Source organism: Tetrao urogallus (genome assembly GCF_951394365.1).
Source record: "Tetrao urogallus genome assembly, chromosome: 11".
Lineage (NCBI taxonomy): Eukaryota > Metazoa > Chordata > Aves > Galliformes > Phasianidae > Tetrao > Tetrao urogallus.
The window spans coordinates 14,257,705-14,270,881 of NC_136824.1; the positions used below are offsets into that span (position 1 = coordinate 14,257,705).

General features: G+C 34.2%; 1 protein-coding gene across 3 annotated transcripts in view; it reads right to left on the bottom strand.

The window, feature by feature from the left end:
• Window positions 1-488: 488 nt before the first annotated feature.
• The window catches only part of LRRC49 (leucine rich repeat containing 49), a gene marked incomplete at both ends in the record, with an annotated part of 35,412 nt that continues 22,723 nt past the window's right edge, over window positions 489-13,177 (bottom strand). For all 3 annotated transcript variants that reach the window (XM_079540692.1, XM_079540691.1, XM_079540690.1), the window contains 7 exons: window positions 489-695; window positions 1,488-1,641; window positions 2,702-2,811; window positions 5,162-5,347; window positions 6,453-6,690; window positions 8,419-8,570; window positions 11,226-11,309. In XM_079540692.1, the coding sequence (XP_079396818.1) occupies window positions 489-695; window positions 1,488-1,641; window positions 2,702-2,811; window positions 5,162-5,347; window positions 6,453-6,690; window positions 8,419-8,570; window positions 11,226-11,309 (1,131 nt within the window). The remainder of the gene's footprint in view (window positions 696-1,487; window positions 1,642-2,701; window positions 2,812-5,161; window positions 5,348-6,452; window positions 6,691-8,418; window positions 8,571-11,225; window positions 11,310-13,177) is intronic.

Sequence of the window (13,177 nt, forward strand, 5' to 3'; positions counted from 1 at the left end):
ACTAGCTTTTGATTATTAAAAAAATTGCTAATATTCCTATTTTATTTTTTTTTAAGACAGCAGGAAATAGTCAAAAAGTTGACAATCGAAAAGCATTTAACAAAAATAAATAAATAAATAAGCAGTTTGTAAACTTGTTCCTTAACATCAATGCTATAGCACTACCAAAGCAAGGATAGCAGAAAAAAAAATGAACAAGAACGTAGTGAAACATGGCATAATCACCAAGTTACTCCTATGCCATCTCTTCAATTTAGCCAAGGAATCACTGTTAATGCTTTATGCAAGTAAATTTGTGATTTGAAACTATCAAGAAAGCTATGAAAACAGAGATAATTAAGATTTAAAGGTAAACTTTGTTTGGGGAGAGCAAGGGAGTAGTAAGGATGTGTTTCATTGTGATGGTAATTTTACATTCTATTGTTTTAAGTTCGTGAATCGTTATCCAAACCAGAAACCAAAAGCTTGCAAGAAAACAGGTCTTGATTCTACTGTTTTTGATCAGTGATCCGCTGTAAGCTGAGTTTCATGTAGGAATTTTTATTACGTATTTCTATCACTGCATCTCTGACAAGTTCAATGAACATTTGAGGCCAGAGCTTCTGCAAGGACTCATTTTTCATGTGGATGTCAGCAGCTTCTTTCACTAAATTCTTGACATATGTTTGGCAAAATGTTTTTCTTTCCTTGATTTCCTGCAGGGGAGAAATCATTACACATTGCATAAGACAAGGAAGAAAAGGTTAAACAACAACAACAGAAAAATCAAACTCAAAACAAATAAAAACAAGCCCCAAACCACAGAAATTTAATAAGTTTTAAAAGTGATTAACAGGAGAAGAGGCAGAATTTCCTGATTGTTTTAATCTACACAACCTAGTGTCTATTTAAGTTTTCTGGAGTACAGCCACACAGTTATTGTACTTGTAATATTCATAGCACATGAATAAATTAATTTAGCTGAAATCCAGTTAAGTAGTCATATAAGTATCTTTTACCAGCATAACAATTTATTTATTTTTGTCTTCTGAGAGCAGCAGTGCGAAGCCTACAGAATTATGAAGCAGCAGCCATTTCTTTCCTTTCAAGCTTTCCACGACTACAGTACAACAGTTGAAAAGCATACATTTATCTACCCGCACTAAGAACAAAGCATATTCTCACCAGAAAAATAAGCCAGTCTGAACCCTCCTTCATAGTCTTCGTGATGGACTCTGGCAAGTGCATAGCTCGTAATATGTACTATAATAAGTACTGAAGTCACCCAAAATTTTAACAGTAATTTCATGATTAAAATGCTAAAATTAAAATTCATGATTAAAATTAATTTCGTGATTAAAAGCTACGATTAAAATTGATTAAACACGCAAATATGGTAAGTAGTTGATAACTTTAAAACAACCATTCACAACAGCACAGCAGAAACTTGGTAGTAGTCAAAGGTTACATAACAGAGGACAAAAGGTATTTTATAATGATACACTTACTTCAAGCTTTTCCATATGAAAGTCCTTTGTGACATAATTCAATGTTGCTCGAGCAGAGCTTTCTCTCCCAGCTCTTCTACTATCACTACTTTCCTCATTTCCAGTCCCAGATTTCTTCCCCTTTCCCTCCAGAAGATAACTAAATTGCTTCATCCTTCAGAAAAAAATGGAGATTTACAGTTTTGATTGATTTTAGTATTTTCTTTAAGTGCATGTTCCTAACGATCGTGAGATTTTTTTTTTCCTCTACTCCCTTTGAACATGCCATTGTGAGCCTTTAATTTTATTACATCCTCAAGTTACTCACAATACACAGATGATTCTAAATAGTTTGCAGTTACTTTACTCCTATATAACTGACATTTTGACATGTATCCCATTTCATCACCTAAATGGGAAGCCCTGCAACTTAAATTTAAAAGTAACCATCTGTAGAAGACTAAGACTAAATATTTTTAGTCTTCTTCAACGACTTTTTTCTTACAGCACCAACCCTTAAATATGTGAACTGTTACAGTCTTCTATTACGAAATAGCCACAAAAAAAGTCTGCATCTGCACTGTGAAAGCACACAAATCCTCACAATACCAGCACAATTGGAGAATTAAACAAGCAGGGCATTTGTGTTCATGTGCCTCTCATCTTACTCAGCAGACCTCATACAGCCTCTGTGAAAACATCTGTCTTCATCAATCAGGAAGTGTAATACCGCAGTATGCAAAGAACCTATCTTCCGTAAGATGTTACTTGTGACATTTTTATCTCTTTACCTAGAAAGAATTTATCATGAATGACATCGTGGAAAATCAAAACAATACATTCCAGACAAATTCCACTTCAGTTCATTGTATTTTTTTTCTATGTACAGTTTCTCTGAAGTGTCAATGCAATATGGTAATTTCATTGTTCTAACTGCCACAATGATATACCATTAAAGTGACAGTACATTCCATTCAGACAAATCTCATTTCAGTTTTAAGGAATTTATGTTCTAACGTACACAGTTATTCAAGGTTCATTAACAGTACCAATATGTATCTTTTACAAAAAAGGAACTCAAGGATGTTCCATAATAGTAACAGAGAAACAAAACAAGCTAAACAAGAAAACTTCATTCGCTCAGAAACAAGTGTTGCCATTTCAGACAGTGACTGTATTATTTAAAGAACAACACAGCCTCTGCATTCCTTCTTGAATCTTAACAACAAATTTACCTAGATTCTCCAAATGACGAAAGCAAGCGATAACGGGGCAGCTCAGAAGATGCTACGTATGCCAGAATGCCAAAGAGCCTTTCTGCCATTACAATATCATCTTGAGTAACCTGTGAGGAAAAACAAAAAGTGAGAGAGAAGTTTCAAAACTGGCACATTCATAATTAATTCCATACATGGATGGAATGGGCTAACTGACATTTATTACGCAAAACACTGCAGATCTGCTCCAGGCATACCTTCAAAACGTAGATTTGATTTCAATAGCATTTTTAGTATACCCTAAAAGAGACCAAATTAGATACTTGTGCTTGTTTTATTTCCTATAATTCTGGGAAGTTTAATGTATGCATATAGTACTCTATGCTCTTGAAATGAGGAATTTTATAATGATTTATTAAGTACATGAATGTCAGACATTAATTCTGTTCCACACTACACATGCTTAAAGAAGGTCTGCTGGAAATACTGGATCGAGTTACACCAAAGGAACCAGAAGACAATGTCATCCACATGTTAAAAGATAAGTTAAAGTCTCTCTGATTTTGGTAGAATCATATAAAAGTTTTCTCATACATACATATATATACATATATATAATACATACATATACATATATACACACACACGTACACATATGCACATAATTTATTAAGAGAAGTGGCTGCATTTCTGAAGTCAAGAGTATACAGTTTGCTCATTATGTATTTCTGCACATGCAATCTACACTGTCACAATTAATTCAATTAAGATATTCCTAACTTACTTCCAATGGTTAAAAACTTTTCGTGATGATTCTTATACTTCAGTTTACTATAAGGCAGGTAGAATATTTCCATCGTTTGGTTGATTTTTGTTATTTTTGTTTGTCTTAACTAGTAAACTTAGGGCAAAAGAAACTGAGACCATCATTGCCAGAGGACCAAACTATGAACTGATCTGAACTGCCAAAAGTTTGTTGGCACAGCTTCTAGACCCTTGGTTTTCCAAGGAAGGAATCTTTATGACCATTTAAATCTTACCTGCACAACGCAGTACAATGAAACTCAGTCAGCAACTTCTTAACTTCTGGATCAAATTTAATTTCTGTCAAGATTTACATATTTCTGGCAAGCAACCCATTTTTAAATAAACTACGGTTACTTACTTACAGTAATTTTATCAGATACTTTCACATAACTTTTTTCTTCTGTATTGTGCAAGTGTGTGAATGAAATGAAATTTCAGTCAAAATTCATATTTCTATTTGACATTTATAGACTATACAACATGTCCTTGCGTGGCATATACTGCAACAGCATAATGCAGAGAGAAACTCCCCACAGAAAAACAATACAGGAAATTAGAAACATAATTTCTAGTTACATTTCTTAATTAAATTAAACACTGTTTTCATGATGTTTACTTTTTGTTCACTTTCATTTAAAATGAAATAAATCTTTAGTGGTCTAAAAGTAAAGGACCTCACTAAACAGTCTATTAACAGAAGCAAGGTCTGAAACAAAGCGTACAGAAGGCAGCGAAGGAAACAAAGGGCACTGTAGCCAGAAAAGATCTGCCAGAGAAAGAAGGGATTTTAATTAATTTATTTATGTTAAGAGAAGCATAAGGACAAGGTCAACAGAGACACCAGCGCTAAATACACACTATAGTTCATAGAAACTCATGTTCTCCATCTTATGCCAATACATTCTTTGCTCCATTAATCACAAAAGGATTATAACAGTAATACCACATCAATGCAAGTCCATTACACAGCCTTCTTGCCAAGTGCAGTACGTTAGGAAAACAGGCACCAACTCAATAACTGTAGTGCATTTGTTATCCTGTATGCCATACCAGTTGGCATAGAGCATTTTGTCAAGTTTAATAACTTCAAACCTTGACAGCTATTTTAATTAATCTGAGATTCCTATCACTGGGAAATTTTAAATAACATATCTAAAAGAAAAGAATTTGCTTCTTAAACAATAATGATATTGTACATGGCAAACATTAATAAAATAGTCTGTTTGACAGACTGTTCAATCACAGAATTGTTAAGGTTGGGAAAGACCTCTAAGATGATCTAGTCCAAACACCCACCTACCACCAATATTGTCCACTTAATACACTTGAAGGAAAGTCAATATGAGCTATATTATCTAACACTGATGAGCTATATTATCTAACACTGGAATATATCGTATACAGTAAGCTACGAGGCAGTCTGTCAAATGCACATTTCCGCACAAATATCCAGCACTGAGAATTTTGATGCTTTTGAACATACCAGAGTCACGGCCAGAATCAAGAGTAACAGACCTCTACCTTTTTAAAAACATATTCCAGAATTATAACTAAAAGGCTTCCCTTCCGGTATTTTCCTACCTCTCAGGTTTGGACTACCATTTGCAATTCCAAACATCTGCTAATTTATCAAGTAAGATTACTCGTAAGAAAGAAGCAACAACATCTTACCTCAATTCCATTTATCTTCTGTAGATTAAAATGGTTCAATCTAAAGAGAACATAGTATTTCCACAGAGTAAAGTTAACAACTGGATTTCCCTGCGGATCAACTGTTAACTGTTCCATGCGATGCAGCTGGGCTAATGCATTGAACTGCTGCAGCGTCACAAGATTCGTCTCCTTGAACTTCAGGTGCTTAAAAATGAAAACAGTAACAATAAACTGCTCACTTTATTTATAGACTTTAGGGAGAAAAACATCAATGTACAAATTAATTGTGTATATATTCTAAAGAGGTCCACATTACATATATAAGTTCCTAAATAAATTATAAACCCCTTAGTAATAGCATTCTCATTTTCATATCACAAAAGAACTGTGAAACTGCTTGAGGAAGGTTTATTTCAATTCTGCCAACAAAGGCAAGATTCGCACATAAAAATCAGTACAACGTTTTTAAACATTATTGTACCAGACTAGCACTCAAGTAAGACATTTCTTTGAACTCTGTCTTACACTAATGTTCCCATGAGTGCAGTAAATGCAGCTACACAGCAGCACTACAGAAAGGCAGAGGGGGAAAAATGGATGGCTAAGATTGCTGAGATCTTGCCATGCTCAACAAGTTTATCTCACTGAAACAATTAATTTCCCCACAAATTCATTGCTCAATGGAACCATTAAATAGTATTATATCTACAACTGTAGAAAGCAGCAGCAAGCTAAGTAAGCATATAATCTGAGTGACAAGTTCATTTAAGTATGTCATCATTACTTTATTACTTGCTTAAGAACTGTGGAATTATGGGTCCAAGAAAGTACTGAACTGATTTCTCATTATGTTGTTTTGCTTCAACAGGAACTGAAGAATTGCAAGAGCTGCAATGATTAAATCAGCTACTCCCTTTGAATTTTACCTCTCTTTTCTATCCTACCAGATAGATGGTCTTAGAGCTCACAATACAAATGAAGGACTCCTGGTACAGTCGATCTGTAATACTATAGAATAACAATACTGTGTTTCCACAGTTCTGCAACTTAAAGACAATTAGGCAGGTCAAGTGAACTATGGGAAATAACTACTAGAATGAGAAGAAAATAACCATCCTGTTAAAGAATCTGAATTGAATTAAAATCCTGTTTTTTCAGAACTGCCAAAATGAAACGAACATTAAAGGATGAAACCAACACAATTCAAAAATATATCTATTTACATAGAACAATTAACAGTGACTGCCAAACTAAACTTCCATTACAGAATAAATATTCTCAAGCTGCTCACATTTTGAGACATTCTTACCACAGAATTAGGAAATTTTATCTTCAGTTTTGTTAACACTTGCACAATTTCATCATATTCTATGAACACAAAGGAGACTGTGACAACAGTTCCAGCTGTTTGAACACTCCAGTTCCGATCCAAGCACTCCAGTGCTCCAGAACCATACAAGTAAAGAGTGTCTCCTTCCAGTTCCACCAGATGAGACTCAAGGACAGACAAGCCTTGAACTGCACTGTTCAATATTGTATCAAGAGACCTGTGGAGGAAACACAAATTCAGTAATAAAAATTATTTCATAGTAGTAAAATTGTGCTAGTGAATGACAATCCTCTCATTCACCAAAACCTGAATTCAAATATGACTGCAATTCTCAGTTTTCATCTATTTTTACCCAGTGTGGTTCAGAAGTGTTACAAGATGGAAAATTCTCTTTCCATCAAGTAACATTTAAAAAGTTCTACTGCTTTGGCAGGAAGGCTCTGTTAGTTTTAGAGTTGGACAACACAAAAAGCCATCACTTATATTTAATAACCTGCTTAAGAATTTTACATCAGAATGTAAATCAACAGATTTTAGTTACCTAAAAGGAACTTCAACCAACATTCTTATCTGAGCTATGACCCCTTCAGATTCTGTTCTCTGTATGAACTGCAGAAGTTTCGACAGGAGTAAGTGTTGTACAATCCATCCCATTAAAATCAGACAGTTAATACTGTCAGATAATTAATCAGACAGTTAAAATCAGACAATACTAGCCAAGGACAAAGCTATTGACATTGCTGAACAATCAGTTCCACACTTAAAAGCAGTATCACTACTCAACTAAAATCCTTATGTCACATTGTCTGATCAGGATTCATTATTCTACTTAGAGATGAACTAATCTCATTATTGTTCTTTAATTCTTAAGTAATAAGGATTATTAAGCACATTTTTAAAATAGCGTGAACTTCCACACCTGTAATATCAATTTTAAAATTAAACAATAGATCCTGCTATTTTCAACTCTCCTCTCTATGCATCTTACTTACCACACAATATGCAGCTGAGCTGACCTGAAGCACACAAAGAATTCAAGATGAACACAACCCACAGACCCACAGGCTCAGAAAGTTGTGCAACTGTTACTGTTTTGTTCTTTATAACTATCCTAGAATATTTAATGCTTTTGTTTTTCCACTATTAAGATCACTCAGCTGATGTTTTCTTGACAGTATCTATCAAACGTTTACGATTTCACTTTTGACTGGAAATAGTTACCTGAGAGGCCATTACTCGCCCGTGCTGACTTTCACTTGCCATTTTGTTCTTAATTACTCATGTTGAAAACTTCATTATTATATAACACGTTAATAGACTCTTGTCAACTTTAAGCTATCAGGAGTAAAAATGCAACAGGCAGCTACATGATAAAAGATGGCAGTATTATTTAAGGCTTATTTATTCTAGGACACAGCCATATCTCCATTGATTTAAAATAATCTAAATTAGTGATAAACATTATTAGCACACCTTCATTTCTTTACCCATTCCTGAAAAAGTTCCAAACATAAATCTCCAATTCAGACAATAGAATGTAAAGTGAATTACCTAAGAGCATTATAACAACTGCAAAAAAAAACAAACAATGCTGTTTATTAAAACCTTGGGGTTTTTGAATATTTTTATTTTGAAAATAATTCCTTTCATTTCCCCAATGCAGACTCCAGGATTTGTATTTAACACTTCTTCGAACATTAAGTTCTTCGTTTAGCAAAAAATCACAAAAATTTACAATATGCTTTAGCCAACTAGTTGCTGTTATGTTACTTATTAAGCATATATTACTTACAATCAACAGCTAATATTGCTTAACAGTGAAGTAAAACATCTCTTCAGAATAAATTTGGATATATTACATTTGATAACAAAATACAGTGAGATCTCCAAGTTGAGAATAAGAATGTAAGACAAGAATGGGAAGAAATACTCCTGAACGTAATACCTGCTTTCTTCAGGAAATACATATGCAGCACTGCCATTGATCGGACAAGGCTGGTTATCTTTATCTTGGTTTAAAGAAGCCACAAGATCTATTCGATTCTGCTGTATCTCCCACTGGCGAGCAATATGACAAATTGTTAACCGTTTCTTTTCCTGAAACGAAAGTTGGAATAAATTATGACAGTGTAGTATCAACATAATTCCTTGATACAAAATAAATATATTGCTTAATCAAAAAATTGTCACATTTTAAATTGAAGAAACAGAAGCACTGGTTTACAAGCACACAATAAATTCAGTGCATCACTCAAGCACTGTTTTGCACAGCCCCGCAGGTGACAATGGTTTCACAAAACTGATGATAATAGAAACAAGTGACTTAATGTAGACAAGCTGTAGAAAATTAAGTTTAAACTAGCTGATCTGGGTAACCACACAAGTCTGTACCTTGAGCTAACGTTCAGACACAACAGGGAAAATCAACACAAAGCACAACGTTCTGTTAGTCTTTTTTCAAATGGAAAAATGAATACTAATTTCATTTGCCCACAGAGAAAAGCAGAGTTAACCCAGTTTTATGGTTTGAAATTAACACTGTGATATATTAGCTTTAACCTATACTCTCTTCGTGCTTAAGTTTTATCTATAAAAGCAACACAGATCTGTTAATCTTATGCTTTTACATAATTCGTTCACATTGAGCAAATTGCAGACATCACTGTAACAAAGTCCACAAAGAACATTCCTCACAGTGCTCCATGTTGGAGATGTAAGGCATTATACTTCCCAAACGAACACTGTTTTTTTGAAAAATTTCACAAGCTGTCACTATACAGCCTAGGTATTTCCTTAAAGTTAGTATTCAGACTGACAAAGCGTATAAACAATTCACAATAAAACACTTTATAGCACCAGGATAAAGAACTTCACTGTCAAGGCCAAGAAGTATCTGCAAGGAGCAGAGGGAGGCAGCACTGCCAACATCAACTTTTTCAGTGCTGCAGATACAGGAAAGCAGCAGCTACTTGCTATCAAATGAATGCCTATGATTTCCCTTACACAGCATATTTTACAAAGGTTTGTAGGAAAGTGACAACAACAGAATTCCAGAAAATCATTCTCTAAGTATTTTCTTCAAAAGTAACTCTCATTAAAATCTTGTGCTTGGAGATTTTATTTCCCCCACTGGATATTTTATCTACTAGCAAATTTGTTCCATTCAATTCAAACAGAAGCTGGGGAGGGAACAACACAATACACAGAGAATCCAAGCTCACAAGAACCCATTTTTACAAAGGAAAGAGATACAAATCATCTCACTGAATCAAGCAGGATATATTGCCACTTGACATTTATTCCACTTAGCTATTTGAAGATGAGCAAGAAGTCTCAATTAAGTGACAAAACCTTCAACTTAACGTTGAAATCTAAGTGGTGAGGGCATTATATTTAAACATGTTTTTTCCTCTATGGGAAGTTTTCACCGGCAAGATGCATTGAGAAATCTGTGCCACCAAAGCAAACAATCTCTCAACTACAAGAAAACATTACATCAGTGGTTAAGAACATGCACTACAAATAAACACAAACTTCCTTCCAATTAGCTTGTCAACAGCATAAAGCATTATGTATAATTATTATTTCCTAATTTCCCATTTCTTTCTCTTACTGAGACCAGGAATCAAAATGTCAAACTAGAATAGATTTCAGATAAGCCATTATTTCCCAATACAAAGCTCTATTCAAAAAAAAAAATAAACAAAAACCACTGCCTAACAATTACTAACAAAAAAACAACCAACAAAATAACCACTAAGACTACTTTGTTGATCTGGCACAGCTCTAGACGCAATTCTTTTTTTCCCCACTCAGTTTATGCTTAAACATCTTCTAATCTGTTGATAACAATGTTTTTATTTTCAGAGTTATGTAAATTTGCTACACTTCTTACAGACTCATGCAACTCACGTAGTTTAATTCCCTTCATAAGGGACAATTTTAGACAACTTCACAGTATGGATGCATGATTTCCCCACCTTGTCCTCCCACCCCCCTCCCCACTTGCTACATCAGGAGAGCAATTTGTATAACCATTACTAAACAAAGAAGGTTTTAAGGCACCTCTATTAATAGGAAACAATTTGGGAACAAATTAATGCAACGAAAGGAATGCTGACAGTCTTCTACCCTTGAACTTCGGTTTCCTGCTAGCAGTCAGTCATTTAGTCACCAGCCTGCACAAGTGTTCTGGAGTGTGCCCTTGTCTCCCCTGTGGGATCTATCTATTCCATCTCATGTGAACAAGCACTAACCATGTTAGTACGGTACATAAGTGCTCCTCTGAAAAAGACAACTGGAGCCTAGCTGCTGCTCTGCTAACTGCTTAGCTCCCTCTACAAAGAGGAATCACCTCAACAGGAAAGAACAAAGGAAAACCACTATGTGGCATCAGAGCACTCATGACTGTATTCCAGGCACCTGAAATCATCAAAAAGTCCTTCACTCTTGGTTTTACTTTACTTCTGTATTTGGGAAAATGAAGTTTGCTATCTTTTTACATGGAGCACCATCCTCACATATTCAACTGTTTTTTTTGTTTGGTTGGTTGGTTGGTTTGTGTTTTGGTTATTAGGTAATTTGAATAGCTGAATGAAGAACTTCAACTATAGGGTAAAGTGTTTAAGCTGTAAAAAATTTTAATAGAGGTATGCTGGGATAATTAAGAACTAGATTAAAAATATTAGGTAACACTGTAAATAATTTATGGTGGATTTATCTCATTTTAGTTAGAACAGCCACATTAAATACCTTAAGCAAGCTCTGTTTATGACTTTCACGCTTCCTTTCTTCTTCTTTCCTAGCTGCAACAGATGCCATGCGTCTTTCCTCTTCCTAGAAGACAAAAAAAGATAACAATTTTACAAAGCTATGAATTACAGTTTCAGAAATGAATTAATATTATGAATAAGTTTCATTATGTTGGCATTTAAAATTAAAAACTATGTATGTATGTATAAGAATTAAATATTGTAACGGTAAAACAAAAAATGTTTCTACAAATAAATCAAGAAATACAAAAAATTATCTACTAGATGGAACTACTGAAGATGAATCTATTTATAATTGTATTTGTTTGGCTCTTCAAAAAAAAGCATTAAGTATATGATCAGTAAAACACTAACAAACATTCTCAAATAGGACAGTATTTTTTTATGATTAGCATGTTTCTTGGTAAGAAGATGCACAGGATGAGTGGACATTTCTCAATTTATGCCAAAACAATAATTTTATCATTATGTATGTCTTAGAAAGGTTAGTTATTCCTCATTCAACATCAGAACTTCAGAAGAATATTTTCAAAATTAACTGTACTACATGAATATTATTTCTTGTCAGTATTACTGCCTGTTCACATTCAAGAAGAATGTCATTTCCTCCTGAATAATGGAAGTCATATGATTGAAGATATTAAATTCTCCTGGTCCAGGAGATATTTAATTCAATACTGCAATACAACCATATTAGGTTGAATGTTCTCTGTTTACAGAAGTCTAAACATTCTCACAGCACAGTATTTTTAGAACACGCATTTTCCAAGTAACAAAAGAAATGTTCCCTATGAAGTAAAAAGTGTAGAGTTCTTCCAACAAAAATATTTAGTAAGCATACTTAAATTTATTTTCATTTACTTCATATGCCATTTGGGTGTTTCTATTAATGTATCTTCCAAGAACATGAAGTGATTTGGTTTCCATCAAAATAGAGAGCTCCTGTCCTAGGCTTTTCACTTCCACCTTCCAAAAAGTTATAAGTGATACATCAATAAACAGAGATGAACAGGAAGATACTGATATGACAAAGTTCTGATACAACTCAAATGTACTATGGTTACAGCACTATAAGAACCCCTAAGCACATGGATCAATGTCCTACTGGAAGACAAACTAGAGAAGTAACTTGACACTTGACATCATTAATACATGCTTAAGAAAATAATTTCCATTTATTATAACAGTATATACATAAATAAACTAGTAAGCATACCTGGTATGTGAACCTACCTGCACACTAGCCCTGAAGACTAATGACACATCACACATTTTTACATCAGTCTGTAAGGCTGCTGAACTTCAGAACTGTCCTATGACTTCAGCCTATCATACATACATTAACAAGAGGCCTACCTTAATTCAAATTAAGGAAAGGGGCTTTGGGTAAAGTACACTTTTCTTACTCAGCCTCAGGCAACAACCTCCCTAGAACACAAATTGAAAACCCTAATTTATTATTTTCTTTCTATTTATTTTACACTCTTCCACCCTAGAAGGCCTCTGGCTTTCTGAAGGATAGTTCTGTTGGCAGACTCATCTGCTCCTGGACTTTTCAGTTCTTCCTGAATAGGGGATTACTATAAAGTTCAATTAAAAGGGGATTAAAATTTGATTTTTAGCTTTCAGTTTTCTTGATTCTGATCTCATCTTTTCTAACAACTTCTGAACACATCGAACACATTAAGTAACTTTAAGTATGTTTAGAACTCTGAAATGAAAGTTGTTCTTTTTTTCCTCCAACTTTTTTTTATATAAAATGCAGTAAGAAGAAAAATGTAAACCAGTTTTCCCACCAAGGGATTGGGAGCAGGAATCATCCATCCTATTTGGCAGGAAGCAGCTGGCCAGTCACCATATGCTCAGCTTCAAACTACCCGAGTCACTGTTACCTTTAGCACAGAAGAAGGTGAAAGCTGAACAACAAAGTGA